General features: G+C 30.6%; 2 protein-coding genes across 3 annotated transcripts in view; one reads left to right on the top strand and one right to left on the bottom strand.

Moving 5' to 3' along the window:
- Positions 1-2,622: 2,622 nt before the first annotated feature.
- On the bottom strand, positions 2,623-22,660 carry LOC132733528 (stabilizer of axonemal microtubules 1-like). 2 transcript variants are annotated; one of them, XM_060720189.1, is made up of 6 exons: positions 22,642-22,660; positions 17,634-17,805; positions 11,335-11,449; positions 7,250-7,336; positions 5,992-6,678; positions 2,623-4,875 (listed from the first exon to the last, which is right to left on the bottom strand). In XM_060720189.1, coding segments are annotated over exons 1-6 (1,371 nt in total). In that variant the 5' UTR covers positions 22,644-22,660; the 3' UTR covers positions 2,623-4,567. The 2 variants fall into 2 exon arrangements, with proteins under 2 accessions (XP_060576172.1, XP_060576171.1); XM_060720188.1 differs by lacking the exon at positions 22,642-22,660 and adding an exon at positions 20,577-20,777.
- Positions 22,260-23,509, top strand: part of LOC132733527 (F-box/WD repeat-containing protein 2-like) — a 14,504-nt gene continuing 13,254 nt past the window's right edge. The window contains exon 1 of the mRNA XM_060720186.1: positions 22,260-22,340. The gene's annotated coding sequence lies outside the window, so the exon portion shown is untranslated. The remainder of the gene's footprint in view (positions 22,341-23,509) is intronic.

The following is a 23,509-nucleotide window of genomic DNA, read 5'->3' as shown; positions in this document are numbered from 1 at the left end:
AGTCAGAAAACCCCAGAAAATGCATATACACAATGTATATATTTTCTTTCAGTTGTTATTTAACATTATTAATATAGTAGTTTAAGTGTTGCCTTTGAATGCTGATATAGCAATATTATATCCATAATTATGGTAACACTACGGTCACTAACAGACATGCCACAGTCTATGCATTCTGTTGGTCTGATTGAGATAACATACTGTTTTCTGTTCAGTTAATGTTGGTAAATCTCTTATACATGTATAATACTGCTGTTTAATTCAAATTTTGACATTCCCAATTCATAAATTCAGCAAGGAAAGATTAAGAAATATGGGTATAAATGTGAGCCTCCAACAAACCTAAGGCTGTCAGCAGACGTTAATTCAGAAATTGTCTCATGTTTGTTTTCTGGACTTACAGGTGCTGGGGTCATGCGTGGAAACTCAGGTTTGATCTCTGCAAGTTACATTACCACTTGACACTTATATTGGCATTTGACTTTGAATTTTTCAGATATTCGTGTATTGTTCCTTTTCTGCTTTAAGTCCTTAGTCACTACATAATGTGATACACCTAAGATTTTTGTTGTTTAGTTTTACATCATACTAACACTGTCAAGGTAATATGACAAATTTTAATCTTTTAATGGTGAGAGAGGATCACAGGCACCTAATTGTTTATTATTTCAGTCACAAGTGGATATCACAGTAGAACCATCAACATTCTGTTAGCTACCTCGATAGCTTCTCCACATGAAAGAATTTCCAATGCCTGAGGTGTGATTTGATGGTGAAGAGCTGAAGATTCAAAGTGAACAATGTTCCACAGAGATGCCACAAAATTTAATGTGCTATCAAGCAAAACTGTAAGTGACCAGATGCACAGGTTTGAACCAACCTCACCAGTCCTCTGAGTCCTTGTACACGTCACAGATAGATAGTTTTTGCATATTAAGTTGAAGAATTTTCACAACTTTATCAAATAAAAACAACTGGGGTTGATAGATACTCTCTTTTATTTCTACATAACCCTGTTTTTTACAGAAAAAACAGGAAAAGACGAATTTAAACATGAAATTTCTACAATATGAGATATAAAAGTCATACATACAAAACAAAAATATCAAAGAGTATTAAAACTCTTGATGTAGCTCCAAGCAAACATGCTGTCCTAGTGAAAAGTTACAGTACGTAAATAAACCACCTTAAGTAACTAAAACTAATTAAAAATGCTTTGAAAACATCTAGAGATTTTACTGATTATAAGAATAGGGATTTCTTAAAAAAATAATTTTGTATTCGTACACAAACTTTATTTTCACAAAGTTTCCTAATTCTAATATTTTTAATTTTTAATATTCATGATTCACTAGGTGATAGGACTGCAGCTTAACTCATGAATTAAATAACTTTTATGTTAATTTTTTTTCATTTTCTATTTGTTCATCTTCATATCAAAAACACATTCATGTTTACAATAGCAGTTATTTCATCTTCTTTTAGATTAAAACAAAATGATTTTTTTTCTTTTTTAAAAAACAAAAAATGGCACAGGTATAAATTAAATGTTAAATGTTAATTAACAGTTGCTCATTTGCTGCCAGGTGTATATATGGTGGTCAGTCAATTTAGAAATTACGGCAGTGCAAGAATTATCAGCTACAGATGAAGATGATGAAAACAAAAAAAAAAAAACGTATAAAAATATAAGCACTAAAATGACAATATCATTTAGAATTCCTGAAAGCAATTTTAATAAACTACAAGTTTAATGTATTTACACATGAGTTAATTCTGTGAGAGCAAATGAACAAGAAAAAAAAACAAGAAATTTCTTTTTCATTAATATAACCTTAACACTCTGCAGTATTAAAACCTCCCAATTAATTTATATGCTGAAATATAAAAAAAGATCTTAAAAAACGTATTATCTTGTAGCAATGAAATTAAAGAATATATAAAAGATCTTAAAAAAACGTATTATCCTATAGCAATGAATTTTTTATTAAAGATTATAACAAAACTGTTCTTACTTATAAAGTCTTGATCCTTAACAAAAATTAGTGACATATATCAAAATAATAGAAAGTGTTGGTAATAAATTGTGTGAATCTTTCTAAATTTATGATTAAAAAAAAAAATAGTCCATACTTATCAATGACTCATATGTAATACACTACGAAAGACCGAAAATGGACATACTATGAGAATTAATTCTTTTTTAAAAAGGGTTACCTTTCAAAATTACTGAAAATATTTTGCTTAAATAATCATCAATGCTAAAACAGTGCATTGGTTCCAGGATTTCATTCCAACCTGTTTGAATGGTAAAATTCCAAGTATCATGGTAATTAGTCGTCACCTGTCTATTTTTGGTTAATTCTTTTACTGGCTGACAGTTCTGACTGGACTTTTCTACATCAATCTACTAAGCTTCTTTCAAATGAAATGAAACCCGAGTGAGTGATCTTAAATGACAATAGGATAGGCTTTCCTGAACTTCACAGAAGTTTTTCCATGTATTGGTGGCATGATTCTACCCACCATTGTTTCAAAATAATTTATTTCAACTCAAAAATCTATCAATTTCATAAGATTTATACTAAAAATCTAGTGGATGTATCCCTTTTTAAATAAAAAAAAATAACAATGGACTATGTATGTTTATGATCATCAACAAGATATTAAAAGAGAGAGGGAGATTAAAGCTATAATATCTGTAACATATAAGGCGCTTCAACATTTGACAATAACAAGTGTGATTCTACAAAGCATTATATCACAGTCTGGGCTTTAACACAAGACACAAATTTGTGTACATGTAAATACAGCAGCACATTTAATAAAATCAACATAATTATAACGTATCACAATAAAAAATAAATGATGTAAAATTAACATCTGTATAAATAAAAAATTCTTCCACAAAATACAAAACAGACGGATATTCTATAAAAGACTGGAATAAAAACCTAAATCTACCTAGTATAGAATAAAATAAATATGAAATTAACAGCAGTGTAGAATAAAAATGTTTCGTTTAAAAAAATCATGGTTTTATATAGAAAATACAATAAAAATATTGGATTTTATTGATCTATTTACATTCATAAAATGTTTAATCATAATGTATATCTTAACTCCATTTTAAACAAAAATCTTTAAAAAATGTCCACAATTCATGTACACATATAAAACTTTATCTTAACATCTTCAAAATAAATATCTTTAACTTTAGCAAAAATTATTTGTAAAATCAGTTTGCTGTGCAATGATCCATAATAAAGAACACTAATTGACCGTTGTGGATTTCAGATTTAGATAAAATTTAAACTCATTATTCTTAAAAATAGCATGATAACAGTTACAATAAATTAACCAATCAGAGAGATGATATCTGATACTGGACATTTAGTCTAAAGAATCTCTAATCAGCAGTTCATCTTGCAGTATCATATTCATTTAATATCTTCATCTTTTTTTTCTTACTTCTAATTCATAAGAAATCATCAATTAAAGCCATTTGCTAAATAATAGCACAAAAACTTTTTCTTTTAATACTTCAGACTTGTATATTTATATAAAATTACTACTTTTGGCTATCATTGTAATACATTCGGGGAGCAGAGTCAAAATACTGGTTTTTATCACAGATAAATCCCGCTCAAAAATAAAAACTCTAATACCTTGTCAATTAATTTTGTTATAATGTTCATTATGACCTTAACCTTTGTAATACTATGTTTAAATTTCCTCATATTTGATAATTAATTTGGTAATTAATTAATCAATAAATTTGCAAACATGATATACAGTCATGAATTTCAAACTTGGCATTCAAAAAGTGCCTCAATTTACCCATGGTGATTACCAGTAAAAAAGTCATGAAAATAGGTCAAAGGTCAAAATAACCTTATACCATTTTGCTCTATAAACCAAAATATTATATCGACAACAACTTTGATGATAATTGCATAATAACAATATGAAACACTATTGAAAAATGATGAAGAATTGATATCGTTTCAACCCTCCAAGATCAAAGCAAATAAATCACCATCATTATCATTGTGAAATAAAATACTATTATTATAACAGCAGTGGATTTTTTGTTAAAGCAGTGTAACATAAAATGAGAAAAAAATATATTAAAATGATACTTAAGTCTCTTCCAACATATATATACATATATTCTCTTTCCAAACAATATACAATCATCTTTTAAACAATGAAGGGGAATAATCATATTAAATTGTGTTCCTACAAAATTTTTCTTGTGTTGATTTCTTCTTATTTATTAAATTTCCATCATTTGGCACTAAATATATCGGCAGGAATACCTCTAAGTCTATAAAATTGAGACTGGGAAACAGTAAAATGATAATGCCTTGCCATTGGCTAGTTTGAAGTTCTATGAACAGAAACAGCCAATCAGAAACCTTAACCTCTCTCTGGTTCCCGACCTCACTTTTATAACTCAAGACAAAGAATGATTTTTGAATTCTTTTAAGATTTAGTCATTCATAATAAAAGCTTTACAATTAATGTAATCAGTTTTGAACCAGTCTTTGAATTACAATTTAAATTATGCAACAGACATTCCAAGTCTTTGCTGGGATTGCATAGGGCTAGGGGCTTGTAGACGTTGTATGCTGGTGTGCACAGGTTCATATGTTTTATGCCCCCTGCTATCTAGCCCAGCAAATCTGTAGGTGGATGCAGGCTGGTCAATAATTGCAGCTGGACAAGGTTGTATTTCCTTCGGTACGTAATCTTGTCTGTACATGGTTCGATCCTCAAAGTGACCACCCTGGACTGCTTGGTATTCTGGACGGAAGGATTTGGTAGCCTGCACTGGGTGAGAGTGATAATGGCTACCGTATGTTGAAGCACCTACAAAAAATCAAATTAGAATTGTTAATAAATGAAACTATTTAATACACTGGTTTAACTGTTATGTAAAAGATAAAGTATTAGATTGTTGATATAAATTGGCATAACATCAAACATCATTTTCCATTTTCCAAAATGATATAAATGCTTGAAATTATGAAGAGGTTAGATTTCCTCAATTTTCTAAAGTAATTTTATAACATTTAGGAAATTATAATCAAAAATATTGTCAAGATTACATCTCTGTCAAAACATGCTACAATACAATCTCAATTTTCAAAAAACAATATTAACAGGTTCAAGCAGTCCTTAACATTTATACAACAGTTTCAATGTCGGTCAGTCAAGTTATGTCACCTGTGTTTAAATTTGTACCCATATTGAAATGATAGAAAGTCTTACATCAGTTTTTAGCTTTAGAAAACACATTAATTATAAGCAAAAGCAGTGCACGTTATTTTCAATTTCAAATAAAGTTGAAAAGCATTTTTTTGTTTCCAGAAAGAGGTCAGATATCGTGATAAAAAGTAAAAAATTTGGACTGATTGTGAATGGTCATGTTGATCTTTGTTAACTTAACCTTTAAATAACTGAATCTACTAATGCAAACAGTGCAGACCAAAATCAGCTGGCACATCAATGCTATCTGATCATGGTCTGCACTGTTCATCATTCATTCAGTATGAATTTTGCATTTTTTTCCTAAAAATGATGAATGGTGTTGTTAAAATTGAAAGATGGACAAGAATATTTCAAATATTTAGTGCAGTAAGGATTAACAAATCCAAATGTATGAAAATCATTGTGTAGTGAACATAGCATACATATTGTTTTATAAGCATAATTATATATATACATATATACATATATATAAAATTTCACATAATAATGTGGTAACAACCTCAGTTAAACATACAGGATCTTTAAGGAACTGTCTAAACGTTTCTTTTCATTTTTCTTGTAATTCGAAAAGTATGCATCTGAAATAACCTACAAAACATACATTTGAGATTCACCTAAAAATACTGCAAGAACGAATGGAAGTTGACATATGTTGAATAACCTTAAAGATAGAGACAACTCATAATACCACAGTAATTAGCACATCACACTTACCTTCAAATCTAGCATTATTTTGTACATATTCTGGCTGCTTGAGTGGTTGTGCTCTCTCCCCTATCTTCTTTGCATAGTCGGTCTTATACATTGTTGAACCATCAAATGGAGCACTTGCTTTTTGCGACTCTACTGGCCTCATTGCTGGAACTTTCGACAGAGGCATTGGTACATATGTTGCATTGTGGGTGGTCTTACCAGCGAACTCGCCTTCTGGTTTAACATACTGTTCCTGAGCATGTACATATGGTCTCTCCATTGGCCATTTCTTGTAACTGTCTCTCTGAGTGGTATGATCATCTAAAGGACTGTTGGACTGGAAAGCCTGTCCTGCCGGTTTAAAACTGTGTGTTGGCTCTCCTGGTTGACCGCGATAGTCTGCTTTAAATGTTGTAGAGCCATCAAACTGGACTCCAGGAGGTTTGTACTGTTCTCTCTCTTTTACGTACCTAGGTGGTATGGCATGTTGCTTGTAGTTTGCACGATGAATAGTATTATCATCAAACGGTGCATCAGACATGTGAGGACCGTTGTCCGGTTTAAAGCTGACACGAGGACCAATCTCTTTCCTGCGGAAATCATCTTGGAATGTTGTTGAACCTTGAAACCTGTCCTTAGGTGGTTCCCATGCAGCAGTCATACCATATGGCTGTTGTCTTCCAGCAGCATCCCATTTTCTATAGTCAGCTAAAAAATGAAATAGATAAGTTACAATGAAGCACATAAGTTAAAATAAATCAATTCAGAAATCGTTCATTAAAAATTATCAACAGTTACCATGTACCTAGGTATTTTATCCAGTTGTCAGACAAGTAATATTTGCATAAGCAACAGAAAAAGTCAGTCATTTTTATTACCTCAAGCTTTAACATTCAAAATTTTTCAGTAGAGATACTGCTAATTTTCAACACTTCTAAACCTAAATCATTCATTTTCTTAACAAGAGCATGAAGATATTAGGAAATATCAAATCCTTTCTCTATAATAACAAGTTTCTTATGACTTAAATGAATATACTTTTGAAATAAGATAAGGACACTGCCCTTTTTTTCTATTGCCATGATTTGACCAGTAATGTAATTTGTACATTAAAATGGACAACAATTAAATTACGATTTGTATTAATTTTTTTTGAGGCAATACCTACAAACTGAAAGGTAGAATGAAAACATTGAGTGATACTGACACCGAGGCCAAGGTGAGTAGGATAGCTCTCCCTATTATATAAAACAAGAATGATTAGTACATTTGTACTTACATTTGTATGTGGGTTCTCCTTCAAATCTTCCAGGGACTAATCTCTGACCATCATTTCTAATTGCCTTAGCAGGAACTCCTCGTTTCTCTGTAAGAAAATAATGAAGATTGAAGTAATTTTATTCAAATGTTTAATGAAAGAATGGCACTGAACTGTTGTTCTTTCAGAAGCTGCCTAATGAACCAATTCATCATTCAAAGGGTTTGCTATTTTTCAAAAGGGAAGCGCTAGTAAGAACTATAAAAATGTGCTTTAAAATATGTTTATTAAAAATACAATTTAATTATTAAAATCATTATTCATTATTATGATGTAAAAAATATATATTTTTTAATGATTTTACATTACAGGAGTTTCATTTAAATAAAAAGTATTTGATTTTTTTTCCCTCTACAAAATAGGTGTGGGGGTGGCGCTTATAAGAAGGGGGTGGGGGCATTAATTGGAAACAATACGGTACTTCCTTGCTTTCTGTAAATGATATAAAAATTTAGAAGGAGGTAATTTGACAGGATTTTTCTTTGACAAACTAATCATTTTGATACAATTTTTATGTAATATAGGCACAGAAAGTGGGAAAAACTGGCAAATTTTCCTGAGGTTATAACAGACACACATGTTTATTATTAAAATTTAAATGACATTAGGATTGAACCCTCAGTGCTTAAAGAACATTTTATATCTAATCACCGGTATTTTATTTCATATAATATCATTACATGCATTGTTTTTCTTCAAAAATATATTTAGTATTTTACCAAAAGCAACATGTGTTTTTCTTTTACCTACATTCCTTATGATTTTATTTATGTTTTTTTTTTTTTTTTTTTTTTTTTTTTTTTTTTGTTTGGGGGGGTAGGGGGGGGGTTGGTTAATGTTAAACCTACATGATTAACACCTCTTCAGGAGAACTTAAGGTTTTACTGACAAAATTTAATAAGCTATGATTCTATGACATAGCTCATGAGATCCATAGAGGAATAATTGACTTTTTAACAAACTTGACTAATTCTAAATTTCTCGAAGAAAACTCAGTCTTAGAAGTAAATACAAAGTTATTTAATATAAGTAAAGAATTTTGATTTTAAATGAAAAAAAACTTAAATGTTAAAATAATTCATGCAAGTGTTAATTAATCAAAAGAAAATTAATGCTTCCCCTGCATAACAACCGTTAAATTTTTCATTTCCCATCAATATTGATTGACAATCTATAGAATTTCAATGCTATAAATCGATTACTTTCCCCTTGTATAATTAAATATGAAATCAAATACACCCGTGAACCTGCAGCCTTAGAAACGGTAAATAGAAACCAATAAATATGTACGCACAATAGTCTATCAATGTAAACAATTTTTTCTCCCGGCTTTCATTTCCATATTGGTTAAACTTAAGAGACTCAATCTTTTATGTAAACTCTGGTCTTTTAATGCAGGCAGGTACAATAAACTAAATTCGTACAAAATCGTCTTCCACTTTATAATCATAGCAATCTATTGTGAGATATGCGATTAAGGTTACAAAATATTGTGTAAAATTAAATAGACGTAGATTTTTGTACCGCTTTATGAGATAAGAAAAAAATATGACACAATAAGTTTGGACAAATCTTTAATTTTATATTTTTGGGGTCTATCTGTCAAACTGACATTTAACAAAGCCCTGTAGATATGAAAATACTTATCTATCTACATTATCATCATTTTGTATTAAAAAAAGTAAAAATGATTTTGCATGAATGCTCTTCTATGTGCATATTTTTTCAATTTATCTAAGTTATGATAAAGTATACAAAAATAATTTTTTTCCAGCAGTAGGGGAACTCTGGCAAATGTTTTTTTGGAGCTAATGTTCTACAACTGGGGAAAAAATATAAAAACATTAAAGCAGTATATCTTTGATAATTATTTAGGTTTCTGATGAACTTGAGTAAAAAAAGCAATATAATTTTGTTCTTTAAGCATTAAGAACTACTGATGTTTCAGTTTGAATTCAATTTATTTCATTAATGTATTTGAAAGGGAGCTTCTGTCAGTCATGTCAGATCATAGTCTGCACTGTTTACTATTCCGTCAGTACATATCTTAAAATTTTACCTAAAAATGATGAATGGTTTAGTCCAGATTAAAAAATAAGACAATCCATTTCAGATATTTAGGGTGGTAAGGATTAAATTCAAACATAATTGACTAAAACATATATTCAATATCAATATTTTCAGGAAAACTTGGCCAATATAACCGTGGCTAATACAACATTGTGAATGTGGTGTTCATTTCAATCTTGACAAGGTTAAAGGCACAAATCTATTGATTTCACATTGTTAAATCGATTCTTTTGAAAGGAATACTGGGCTTTGAAATCTCAGATCATTTTTAATGTAAACCTGAATGCCCTTTTCATATTAAGAAACTCCTAAATGCAAAGACTGAAAGAATACGTGTTTTAATAGTTGAAGAGCTCACAGGATCACTTAACATTTTTTTTTTGCTTGTTATATTGGCAGCACATGGGCTTCTTTTCCTAAATGCCAAAATTGTTCAAAATTAAATCTAGAAATATCTCATATTATGATTTTTCGCAACCAGTTGGTTACTTTGAGGCTTTTGCAAATTATTAAGCATATATAGCTTTCAACAACAACTGCCCTTTAAGAATAGTGTTTTACTCTTTTAGAAATGGTTCCTTGTGAATTAAACTTAGACATTAATTATATTATTTAGGAACACCAAGTGAAAACAAAACATTGGCAAACAGAGGAACATGACATCATTTAAAGGCAAAAACAAGTATGAATTGGAATGTTACTAGAACTATTTAAAGAAAAATGAAGAAATCTTAAAAATTTATGAAATCTTAAGGTTGCCGTAAGTCCTGTTTATAGGGATTTGACCTGACATGATGTATGCAAAGATTTAAAATCTTACAAAAAATTTGATATTATCATGTATTTAATCTTTGCATTACATAAAACTGATATAAGATAGCATTTTAAAGAGGAATCAAAGTAAGATTTAACACTTATAAAAAGTATCTGGTTGGTAATGTTACATTATGAAACACAAGGATTATAGGAATTTTGGTAATACATTTATAGTATGAAATATATGCTTAAAACTAGTTTAAGTTTTTCATTTAATACATTACCTAGAAGGCTTAGCATCAAATATTATTTAGTAAATCAAGACCCACTAGAATGCAGCCCTGTTAACCTACCACCTGTTCTGATAAATGCTAGGTTTCAGCATAACTCTAACCCCTTATCCCAATGTATATCTTACATGGACAAGTCTAGCTTTCAGTTCATTACATGTCCATTACTGGTATCATGATTCAAGATATCAAGATCATATAAATCAGCAAGCAGTATAAAATACAAAAAACAAGATCAACAAGGAAGGGAAGCATTCAATGAACTCATCCCCCAAAACCGGACAACCAATAAGGATTCTAGCAGTACACCAAACAGGACAGGGCACACCGACAAAAAATGGATGGCACGTCATTATAAAACATTATAAACACTTGAAAGACAGACAGCATGTATTAATGTTCAATGACTCTTTACAGATTACCACCACTGTCTTCCAAAGATTAAACTAACTGATATACAGGACTGGTTTCAGCATGAAAAGAAGTGAAATATTCTCTGTATAAACTTAATAAAACTTCAATGACCAAAACATGCGACTATTTACCAGGCTGTTGTTCCATTTTTTTCCACTAAATTAGGCCTACCTTAAGACTATCAGACAAATTTCATTTACAGTAAATTAATTCACCCCATTGAAAGAAACAACCACAATTTAATTACACAGTATTTTGAAAGATTGGAAAAACTGCTTCCTTTTTGAATTATTATAGAAGTTTTTCTTGAAGAGCATTAATTCTGTATACTACAGAATGCTAAGCGTTAAATCTGAATTGGCTTAATTTTATTAAGCTATGCTTTAAAAATTGACAATTTTTGACACAAGTTGTGACAATAATTTTTCCATAATTTATTGGCCTATATAATCATCATTTAGATTCAAGAATATTTAACTAAGTCATCATAAAAGATTTTTTCTCTCTCATACTTACCAACAAATTCTGTATTGTAGGAAGTCCTGTCTGCAAATTCTCCCTGTGGCTTCACATACTGTTCATGCTGATGTTGAAATGGTCGCTCCAATGGATGGGGGTGGTAATCAACTCTGTAATTAGTTAAAGCCATATCATTCCACCCATTTTCAATTGGTGGCAGCGGATCATATTTGTTAAAACTCATAATGCTTTTTTCCTTCTTTAAAACAAAACCTTTATATTCAAATTCCAGTAATTTCTGATATTTCCGTGTGCAGTATTTCTAGCAAAATCTTGGACACTTAACTTTAAATCCAATATACAATACAAATTCTCTATCCTCAAATTTCCAAGAAACAACCTCAAATTTCCAAGAAACAATCTATTTATAACTAAATTGAGATATTAAAACAGTGCATTTTCTCCAAAAAAAAATTCGAATTTCACCACTGTATTTTCCCAATTTTTATGTCTGAATAAAACAAATCAAAACTAAAACATTTACACCCGGACTTATTCGAGCTGGTATCTAAGCAAACACAATAAACATCCCCTTGAAGACACTTTAAACCTATATATATCACAAAAACTTTGCAATAAATTTTTAATAGTAAAGTGTGTCAGTTGTAAAATATCTTATCAATCACAACTGATATAGCTGACTCTATCACTGCACGTTACAAATCAGAGACTTTAATGAAAAGGTATATACAAATTTTTATTGCGGCTTTTCATACATGTCATTGTTACAAAAGGACAAATTCTGAAAAGCCCACTAATCCTATTACTATCAAAAGGCAAAAAAAAAAAAATCAATCAAATCAATAAATAGGTAATCTTCTTAATCTATAATTAATACCATAAAATAGGCAATATTGGGTCAATTTGTTTTGGTTAAATATACTCTATTTTCTTGTCATTCTTTCACTTTTGATTAAATATAAGAGGACGATGACTGTTTCCCAGTGATCCATTGCTTAGAAAGGTCATGTAATTCTTCAATGCAGAAGTAATTAAGTCATTTAGTCACATTGGAGCTAGACAATCGGTCCATTTTTTACCCATGGACCATGTATTATATAATTTTTGTATATACCAAGTACCTAAGCTCTAGGCCAAGACCTATGTAAAATACGTGACCCCCAGGATTAGCCAATTTTGACCCTTGGACAATAATTCATTTAACTTTTGTACAGGGCAACAAGGTTTATTACGCTACATACAAGTTTCTTAGCTCTGAGCACTGTAGTTTCTGACAAGAAGATATTTAAATGTCTTTTTCCTAGGCAATGATGACTCATTTTACCCAAATGGCATAACATGTAAATTTTGTTGAAATCCGCATGGTTGTGTTTTTTCCAAAATATCTTATGTTCTAGAACATGACTATTGTAGTTTCTGTGAAAAAGATTTAAATCCATTTATTATATAAAATAGAGAAAAACAGAATCCCTAAAGAAAGCCCAACACGGCAAAATTGTAAAATGTTGCAGGCTCGGTTTGATTGAGCCTGTTCATGGACGGTACTGGAAAGTGCAAGTTACCGTCCACGCCCCCTAGCACCGGCTTAAGCAGAATTCAACATTTAAACACAAAAATGGTGAAATTTTGAATTTAGAAACATCCGCAGATGTGTTGATACGGCGGTTAGCATGGAACCTTTAATGTGACACAGTAGCGTCATTCCATGAAAAGCGGCGTATGGTCCCCAAGTAAAAGAATGTGTGTGCCCTAAACAAGAAAACAATGGGCGGAACTAAATACAAGAGCGATCAGTGATCACATGTGCCGCCTCATGATGGCCAATTTCATGTTGGGACAAGTTTTGTGACAGACGGAGAAGTGATCGGAGTAGTGGCGACATAAATTCCTGTAAAGTTAGGATGAAATTGCCCCAGTAGTTTAAGAGGAGTAGTGGGGACAAGTTTTGTGACAGACGGACAGACAGACAAACAGTGCACAACTTGACTCGGTACTGATCATTCCTGTAAAGTTTGGATAAAATTGCACGAGTAGTTTATGAGGAGTAGTCCGGACAAGCTTTTGTGTATCTGGCAACACACAGAAAAAAACACCTTTTTATCAAAGGGCCATAACTCGGCCAAAAATCATTCAACCGGAAAACCCGTGCAATATGCGCAAGGACTTGAGCTACAGATCAATCCTGTAAAGTTTCATTGAAATTGCATAAGTGGTATAAGAGAAGTAGTCCGGACAAACTTTAAAAATAAAAATTATTAAAGGGCCATAACTCTTACAAAAATCATTGAACCGGAAAATCCTGACAATATGCACAACTAGACTTGGTACTGATCATTCATGTAAAGTTTGGATGAAAGACAAGTTTTGTGATGGACGGACAGACAGACGGACGACGGAGAAGTGATCCCTATATGTCGCCACTACTCTGTAGAGGCGACACAAAAATGGAATTCTGAAAGGGGATCTGAGGTTAAATGTCTACCTAAACTAAACAATCCATGTAAGTATGCATGTATGTATGTATTCTAGGCTTAACAGCAGAAGGTCAATCTGCCCTTTCAGTCACTGAGAGTACAAACAGTCTAAATTATTCAGTAATAGCCACCATTATTCTGTAACAGTCGCCATTATTCTGTAACAGTCACAATTATTCTGTTACAGTCACAAATTCTGTAACAGTCGCCATTATTCTGTAACAGTCACAATTATTCTGTTACAGTCACAAATTCTGTAACAGTCAAAATTATTCTGTAACAGTCACAATTATTCTGCAACAGTCATAATTTTCTTGCAACAGTGACACAAATTCTATGACAGTCACAATTATTATGTGACAGTCAAAATCATTCTATAACAATACATAAATCAGTTCCAGTACTGCAAACTGGTATCATAATTGAGTCATCAGAGGATCAGAAAATACAAGTTATGCTATTTCTTACCAACTGAATGACCTTCAATTAAGAATAAACAAATGTAATCAAAAGATGATGTAGTCACCAACAAAATTTTGAAGTAATTTCTCCAAAACATGGTTAATTATACAGTCCTTGTCAGCAGTTATAATTGCTGCAACCCTTTTACCTTGACTTAATTCTATACTTCAAAGTCACAAAAAAGATGGTTTATTTAGGGATCATGTAAAATTTTACTACTAAGGTACCATATATCACACATGCAAAACTACCAGTTTAAAAATCAACAAATAAAAGATAATAAACATTAGTTAAATAATGTTATAGTATAAAACTTATAATAAATATACAGGTAGGTTGCTATGATCTCCAGTCCTAAAAGGAACAAGAGCCATGTCAACATGGCCATCCCTCGCCGAATGTGTTTGTTCATTGGAAGAATATATATGTAGTAGAGCAGAATAATTCAATTTTAAGAGGTCTTTTGGTAATGAAAACTGATGGCTGAAGTGATTACAGATTTGAAACCTAGCTATGTGAATACTGATAGCTGAAAATAACAAAGGCAATAACTGAAAAATAATGCAGGGTAAGTCATCATTCTTGTGTGCTGCACTCCTCCTCAATGAGACCTATCCACCTATGAAGTTTCAGGTTGATATCTCAAAGGCTTTTATAGTAATGCTCTGGACAAAAATTAAGCATGTAAATAACAAAGGGCAATAACTGAAAAATAATGCTGGGTGGAGTTATCATTCTTGTGTGCTGCACTCCTCCTCAATGAGATCTATCCACCTATGAAGTTTTAAGTTGATACCTCTAACACTTTTTGAGATAAGCTCCGGACAAAAAGTATGAAAAATAACAAAGGGCAATAACTCAAAAATTATAATGGGAAGAGTTATCGTTCTTGTGCACAGCATTCCTCCTCAATAAGATCTATCCACCTATGAAGTTTCATGTTGACATCTCAAAGACTCTGAGTTATGCTCCACTCAGGTGAAAAATTAAGTATGAAAAATAACAAAGGGCAATAACTCAAAAATTATGAAAGGTAGAGTTATCATTATTGTGCACTGCACACCTCCTGAGTGAGATCTATTCACCTATGAAGTTTCATGTTGATATCTCATAAGCATTTTGAGTTATGCTCTGGACAAAAATTAAGTTTGAAAAATAACAAAGGGCAATAACTGAAAAATTATGCTGGGTAGAGTTATCATTCTTATGCACTGCACTCCTCCTCAATATGATCTATCCACCTATGAAGTTTCAAGTTGATAACTCAAACACTTTTTAAGATATGCTCCGGACAAAAAGTATGAAAAATAACAAAGGGCATTAACTCAAAAATTATAATGGGAAGAGTTATCGTTCTTGTGCTCACCATTCCTCCTCAATATGATCTATCCGCCTATGAAGTTTCAAGTTGATACCTCAAATACTTTTTTAGATATGCTCCGGACAAAAATGTCGGACGGAAGGACGGACGGACAGACGGAGACTATTACTATATCCCCCGCCGCCTTTCGGCGAGGGATAATAATTTATTATATACCCTATCTAAACTCAGCTGATTTGTTTGTAGTATATGAAGTATTCAATCAATTATTACATGGCAGAATTGGTCAGTTTTTCGTTTAAAATTTTATTAAAAACTTAAGTATTTTTTTTTAATTTTTAAAGTATTTTTCTTTCACTTTTTTGGAAGTTTTTCCTTTGAAAATTTTTTTCCTTTAATTTTAATTAAAAATTTTAGTATTTGTTTCATTTTATTACATTTTAAAAATTCAGATCAATGAAAACATTGAGTATTTGGGAAAAGTTTTTCACACTTCAGTTTTTAAATGTAAATTTTTAAAACTTTTTTTTAAAGGGTCAATTTTTAACCCCTTGAAGTATTTGGGTAAATTGAAAGAAACCTTCCTTTAGTATTGGGCCCCTTTAAATTACATTTTTAGTGTTTTTTTCTTTAAAAACACTTTTAGGGGTTAGGTCCATTTTTTTACATTTTTTTACTGAAATTATCAGTTTTTAAACATTTAAAAAGTTTTAGGAAAATTTATTAAAATTTAGAAAAAAGGGTCAAATATTACTTTTAGTAATTAAAGGTCATAATTATACAGAAATATCTGGTCAATTATTAATATTATGCTTTAGTATTTTATATGGTTATTTTTATATTACACTTATGTATTAGGTCAATTGTTTCATTGAAGAATTTGCTCAATACTTGCATACTATTGCACCAGGTCATTTATTACACTTCAAAATAAAGTCAGTTGTAACACCTTAAGTATTTGGTCAATAATTACACTGAAGTATAGGGTCACCAAGTCTTGTTACACTTTAGTATTAGGTCAGTTGTTACACTAGAGTAAAAGGTCAAATGCAACACTAATGACAAAGACATATGTAATTTAGACAATTTAAAATCAGGTCAAGCCTTCTCTTATAATGTAACCTAAATTGTTACTGTATAGTAAAAGGGCAACATTGTAACATTTATATAAGAAGAACTGTTACCATTTTAAATCGGACTACCTGTCCTTTGCTTAATATGTCTTTACATGAACTGTAACATCTATTATATACTCAGTTTAATTTGCATTTGCAGTGTGACATCTGCATCATGTCAGTTTCAGTGAGTTTGTCCTGGGACTAGTGTCACATTTGCATCATGTCAATATGTTCTATATCAAGTATCACATCTGCATCATGTCAAAATGCCAATATGTCTTAAGTTTAGTATCACATCTGCATCATGTCAATATGTTCTATATCAAGTATCACATCTGCATCATGTCAAAATGCCAATATATCTTAGAGTCACATATGCATCGTGTCAATATGTCTTAAGTCCAGTATCACATCTGCATCATGTCATATATACTGCATCATGTTTAATTGTATTGAGTCCAGTGTTAAACATAAATATATTAATCTGTTAATTTTCTTTTTAGAACAAAGGAATAAATTCTTTTTTTTCAGTTTAAGTTTCAAATTTAACATTATGGGGAATAATGTCAATTTGGTCTGTTGGAATGTACAAGTTTATTCATAAACATTTTATAAGGTAAATAATGTCATTAAATGTCAGGATCATTTTTTTCAATCATATTTTATTATAGATAGATTTTCGTGTAATATTAATATCTATTTGCATAATGAGAATCTAATGTTACATTTCTTTTGTGTAACATAATCTGATCCCAATGTGACAGTATCAACTTTTATATTTGTAACCCCATAAAATTGTGGCAATTGTTTCCAATGTCAGTTGCTAAAGTATATAATTATGTCAACTGTTTATTTGTCCAAAAATGGAATTTGCCTAAAATATGTATAAATGTAGATTGGCAAAGGTATGTGTACCAAAAGTCAAATGTTACATTAGTAATAATACCATTATTTATCCATCTGTGTAGTTTGATCACTGAATTCTCCACCCTGCATTGGACGAGCATCTGGTTTGAAAGTTTCCCTTGGTCCCAGTGGGTGGGGTTTGTACACCTGAGTATATTCTGTAACTTTACAAGGGCCTTCACCACGCCCTAGATGATTGGTGGGATGGTGAGGACATCTGTGTCTCCTTAAAACATACAAAAAGATGACAATTAATAATCTATCAATCAATCAATCAATCAATTAATTAATTAATAATTGATTGATTGATTAATTAATTAATTAATTAATGACATTACACCATTCCTCTAGACATTTGATATATGAAACAGTAAGTTCATGTTGAATATAATCCTCTACTCATTTTGCAAAAAGATAACAACAAAACAAAAAGGAGATCATAAAGCCTAAAATCTTCTGTAAGTTTCGCTTCAAGTACATTTATACATATTTATTCACAGACATTTCATCATGGAGATTCTAACTTAAATTGGTACTGATATGGCTACCCTGTTGTTTTCACTTTTGTTCCTATATAGCCATACAAGAGAATGACTGCACCAAAAACTACAAGAGTATTTACTTTTACCAGTTGTTGCCATAACCAAATATCCATTAGTTAGCATCTGTACTCAACTTTTATCCCCCCTTTAACACATCTGCTAAAATTAATCATGCTGCAATTGTTTTGCAATGAGAAAAAAAATAATTGCGGAATAAAATGTTACTGCTTAGATAGGTATCATGATTTAAAAAAAACAGTTAATCTGTCAGCTTAAATTTAGCATCTTCCACAGCAATGCTTTCTTCGTACATGTTTTGTAATAGTGCTACTTCACAAAATATCACACCATTGGCAAATAGAAAAATGTTTTGGCAAAGAAATAAACAAGTAAAAAGTTTTTAATAACTGTATAAATTTTCAATGGGAAGGAGTGGTAACATTATAAAGCTCCTTGTATATTTATACAAGAAAGGTGGAGCTTAAGATTTCTTTTTATGTTATCTCGTCAGAGAAATTTTCAAATAATAATTCATATTGAATAAATTTGCATAGTTAAACGAGACCAAAATAAGCCATATAGACAGTAATAAGTGTTGTAAATTTATTGATTTAAAGGAATTGTCATATAAATGTTTGAAGTTCAAACTTCAGAATGATCAATCACCTTATTTATATTGGCCACTTAAGGCAAAGAATCTCGGGAAGAAAAAATTATCTCAAATTTTGGTTTTTAACCCTAAATAGGGCAAAATTGTAAGTGAGGGAAAGCAATTGTGGTAGAAGTAATTTTATGGGATGTGGGGCCTAATGGAATCTTTATCACATCATAATTGTGCTAGAAATTTATAAAATGATTTTTTTTTACAAAATTCAAACATCTGATGTTTATCTTTTAAGAATTTCAAGATATTGACTTTTTTCCCATAAATTATTAATCTTTTCGCTGAAAATGTCATTTTGAAGTGAGCATCAGATTTCGAGTTCGTTTGAAGATGTTAGTAGATAAAGAGGCATCTCTGGAGGATAATAGAACTCTTAGTAGACAAATCTATAACAAAGAAAATGAAAAAAAAAACAATTAAAATAATCTTAGAACATGTACCAAGTTTAAATTTTTTCAAAATCTTGTAATGGACCATTCCTTCTTCATAACAAAACCAGTTCCCTATACTTGTAATTTAAGCAATTTAGGAGTAACACAGCTATAATGTTTTCTCAATGCTGAACCATGTCAAAACTAAATTACAGTTGATTATTAATATAATACATACATTGTTTTTACAACTTTTTGTTTTTTTAAATAAAAAATATTTGTTTGTTTCTTTAAAGTAACTTCAAAAATGTGTTTAAATTTTTTAATTTATTTCTCAAGTTAATTTTCCCTTTTCAAGGGGAAAAGGGAAGTACTTTTGACTATTCATCTTTAAACTTACCCCTTCCCCAATTTGGGGCAGTAAATGTTAAAAAATGCATACAAAAATCCCACTCAATTTGGGGAAAAAATCCCCTATTTTACATAAAAACAAACAACATTGACTGGGCAGGGTTTTGGGGGGGAAACCAAAAAAGGCTCACAAAGAAGGGGTTTTTTTTCCCCTGGGTCAGTGTTAAACTGACCGATGAAATTTTTTCGTTCTCAATTATATTTTTGACAATTTGTAATAAAGAAATTTGTAATTGGTGCATTCAAATTATGAATGTATGACATACCTATTCTAAAGTTATGATAATGATGAGAAAATTGATATATTTGACATTATTGTAAACACGGAAAATCCTTAGCTACTGACTGGGTTTTGAACCAGAGAAACTTTGAATACTAGGCGGGCAATTTATTATTCAATCACCACTTGTCTTAAGGGTTAACCAAATGGCAAGAAAGTGGCCTATACCTGTAATCACTAACTGTGACTAACGAAATTAAAGCATCATTCAGGGGTAGCACTAGCATATCTATGAGCCAATTTTTATCACAGTGAACATTGTGTGCCAATATTTGATTTTTAAATTATGCAATATTATTGCAAGATATTAACCAGAATTCAATTGTCAGACTCATTCATTAGATTTCTTAGCATTTCATATACATGTTAATTGTTCGTTCTTTTATTTTAAACTGTTAAATAAATTAAAATTATAGTTTCAATGAACCAAGATCATTCTTCCTTAAACTTTGATTTCCTAGTGCTGTTTTACTTTGGCACCAATTATATACATGTCATATCATGTAATTTAAAACGACACTTTTACCTACAGAAATTGGCAATAAATTAACTTGATCTGCATTGATATTGTTAGAAAGATATTCTTTTTTTAGCATCATATGACTACTCCTATATCAAATATTTCATTTCTATTACACACATGATAAGTTAATAAAAAAAATCATTCTTATTTTGATAATAACATGAAATGAAACTTAAGCAGTAAATAAAATAACAAAAAAATCTTACCCGCAAGTGCATATTTCACAAACACAAGGCTTTTTCATCGTTCAAACTCTTATTATTTCGGAAAGATTTTCAATTGGATTGTTTATTTTATCCTGAGGCCTAAATCAGATAAACAGGTCCTGATTAAATCAAAAGTTTTGAAGGAGAAAACATGCGTTGTCAAGCACTTGGTTGAGATGTTTATCCAAGATGGAGGTGTATTACCGGAAGTAATTGGTGGTAGGGGTCAGCAATGGTACGGTCCAAAATGTGATGGATACTAATTTGCTTCTCTTATAAATATAACAAAAAAGTTATTTTCTAACAACTCATGAATAATGTATGTTTTGAAATACCTTTGTACAAGTATGTATTTGAAAAAATATGAAATTAATAGTCAATATGGAAACCCATTACAAAAATGTGTTCTTCCAGATTTTAGCAGGTGCTTTCAGGGGAGGCAACTTCAATATAAAAAAGACTATTGCCAATTAGCGGTTATTTTACGGACAGTGTTATTTCCCTTCATGCGCGCACGTGATTTTTGTTGCAATAAATTAAGGTAAAGGTAATTAATTAAACACATTTACAGGATTAATATAATAGGAACTTAAATTACAATAAATGTATATTGTATATAAATCGTATGTTGTGGGTTTCAAAAAGCATATTTATTTACAGCAGTATTTAGAGTATTTAGATCTATTTATTTGGGGTTTCTTTATGTTTAGTAAAATTATGGTTTACATTTTTTTTTGCGAAAAATATTGAATAAAGAAATATAATTAAATTTATATGTACTTTTTAATAAGTGTTAAGTGAGTGAAAAGATGGTAGTTTTTCTACTTAAAATACATATATTGAATTTATATTTTCCAAATCGGGATGGTAAACCTAAATTAGATAATTAATTATTATATGAATATATAACGATGCCCCAATTGAAAGGTGAAACATATGACCGGTTTTTAACCAACCCTCTTTCTGTTTTATTTGGGACCAAAAATATTATATTATATATTTTTGGTTCCAGGTTATATCCAATCTGACAGATACCGAATTCAATTTAACTCATTTTTTTCAGATATGTTTTTCTTTGGCTTTGTACTGAGATACCTTTGTTCCGTGTCAGAATCTCGTAACAAAGGACACACAAATATCTCAATCTGATTAAAATCAGTCCCTATAATTAACACTATGCATAAGCATGTGAGAAATAACTTAGGCAGATCTGAACTTTACTCAGATTAACAAGTACAATATCTCAACGTGTAATATCAACATATGCACAATAAGTTGGACTAATATTATAAGGTTCGTTCGTGAAAAAGTACATTTTTTTTAAAGACTGCATCAAAGGCATAAAATCACTTTTCGGTTGGCTTTAATAGCTCATTGCCTACGTGAACATTACCATGTTGTGTGCTATTTTTTTCTTTTATTATTATTATTTTTTTTTTTTTATGATTATTATTTTTGCTTCGGGTCCACAAATACATTTATCAAAAAAAAGCAAAACATACATATACGCACGCACGCAACACATACACACACACACACACACACATGGATAATATACGTTAAACGATTTTGGAAATTGAAGAAACTATATCAAATAGTTAAAATAGATAAAATACTCTTACTTTAAACGTACACTACCACTACAGTATTTATTTTTAGTGTCGTGATACCTTACCTTAGCAGTTATTATAATTGATCTGGTTCACCGACAATGAATGAAAGAAACAAACTGAGTTACAAGTAATTTTTCCCTTCACAAATTAGGTAAATATAACGTTTTCTTATACATAACTACTTATTTACCTGTTAGCAATAGTTTTCTAGCGGGCAATGCATTGTCTTAAATGGTTGAATACAGACAAGAAAGTTTATTACTAGAATAGTATTTGGATATAAATCTTTTTCGGATAATTCAGGGTCTTCCAAAGGAAACGCTCTGTAAATCCTTATTGCTATTATTCAACATGTCTCAGTATAACTCGGTGTAGTTTGCTATATGTAAATTATGTAAGTGTTCAGGGTAAGGACAGAAATTAAATACAGGATTAAAAATGAAAATTCTTACATGATGCTCTTTTAAAAAATCTTTAAACTTCTGAAAAAAAAACATATATATATTTCTTAAAATAATGTTTTTAAAACCATGATCTGTTGGATGTTATGTCTTCTACTAATCAACTCTAATTCATGATTATAAAGTTTATTCAACTGATCTGAATACATATAAGACAAAGATGACGTCGTCTCCCAGTGATGTCGTCGACGTCAAGTAAAGCTATAATTTAACTAGTAAAGCTAGCATTAATTTGTCAATATCACATGAAAAAACATAGATTGCTTGCTGACAAATGCACCTAATTAAACACCAAATATTTGTAAATAACATCATGAAATATTATAAAATCAATACATGATATAATAAAATTAATAAATAACAATTTTTCTTAGAAAAATCAATTTCTATTTTGTCAATGAACTAATATTTACGGCGAAGTTTTCACCTGACTTCGTCCTGAACGCAGTCCCTGTGACTATTGTCTATTTTCAGAGCTTCCTATACGTTGTATTTACATAGATTTACATTGACACCAGAAATCCAAATTTTCTATAAAATTCTTACTTTTTAAAGTAAAAACTGATAATCATAATGTAATGTAGCCAGGATTAGTTTTCAGTAAATTTTGATTGCTTTAACAAAACATTATCATATAATTCGATTTTTGAACAGTGATTGACGGTGATGTACTATGTCAATTCACGATCGGTTGATAACCTAATCAGGTGACTCAGCCGATACAACTTTTTTCATAAAATTGGCCCCACCCTGAAAAATTTAAACTAACAGTCTAACAGTGCATAGAAAAACAGAAAAATACTTGTCACTGCCGATAAAATTTGTATATTTCCAATAAAGCACAGAAGCAATTTATATT

This window comes from Ruditapes philippinarum, unplaced genomic scaffold (genome assembly GCF_026571515.1).
Source record: "Ruditapes philippinarum isolate M1 unplaced genomic scaffold, ASM2657151v2 ctg1234_1_1_1_1, whole genome shotgun sequence".
NCBI lineage: Eukaryota > Metazoa > Mollusca > Bivalvia > Venerida > Veneridae > Ruditapes > Ruditapes philippinarum.
This window is presented reverse-complemented; position numbering and strand designations above follow the sequence as displayed.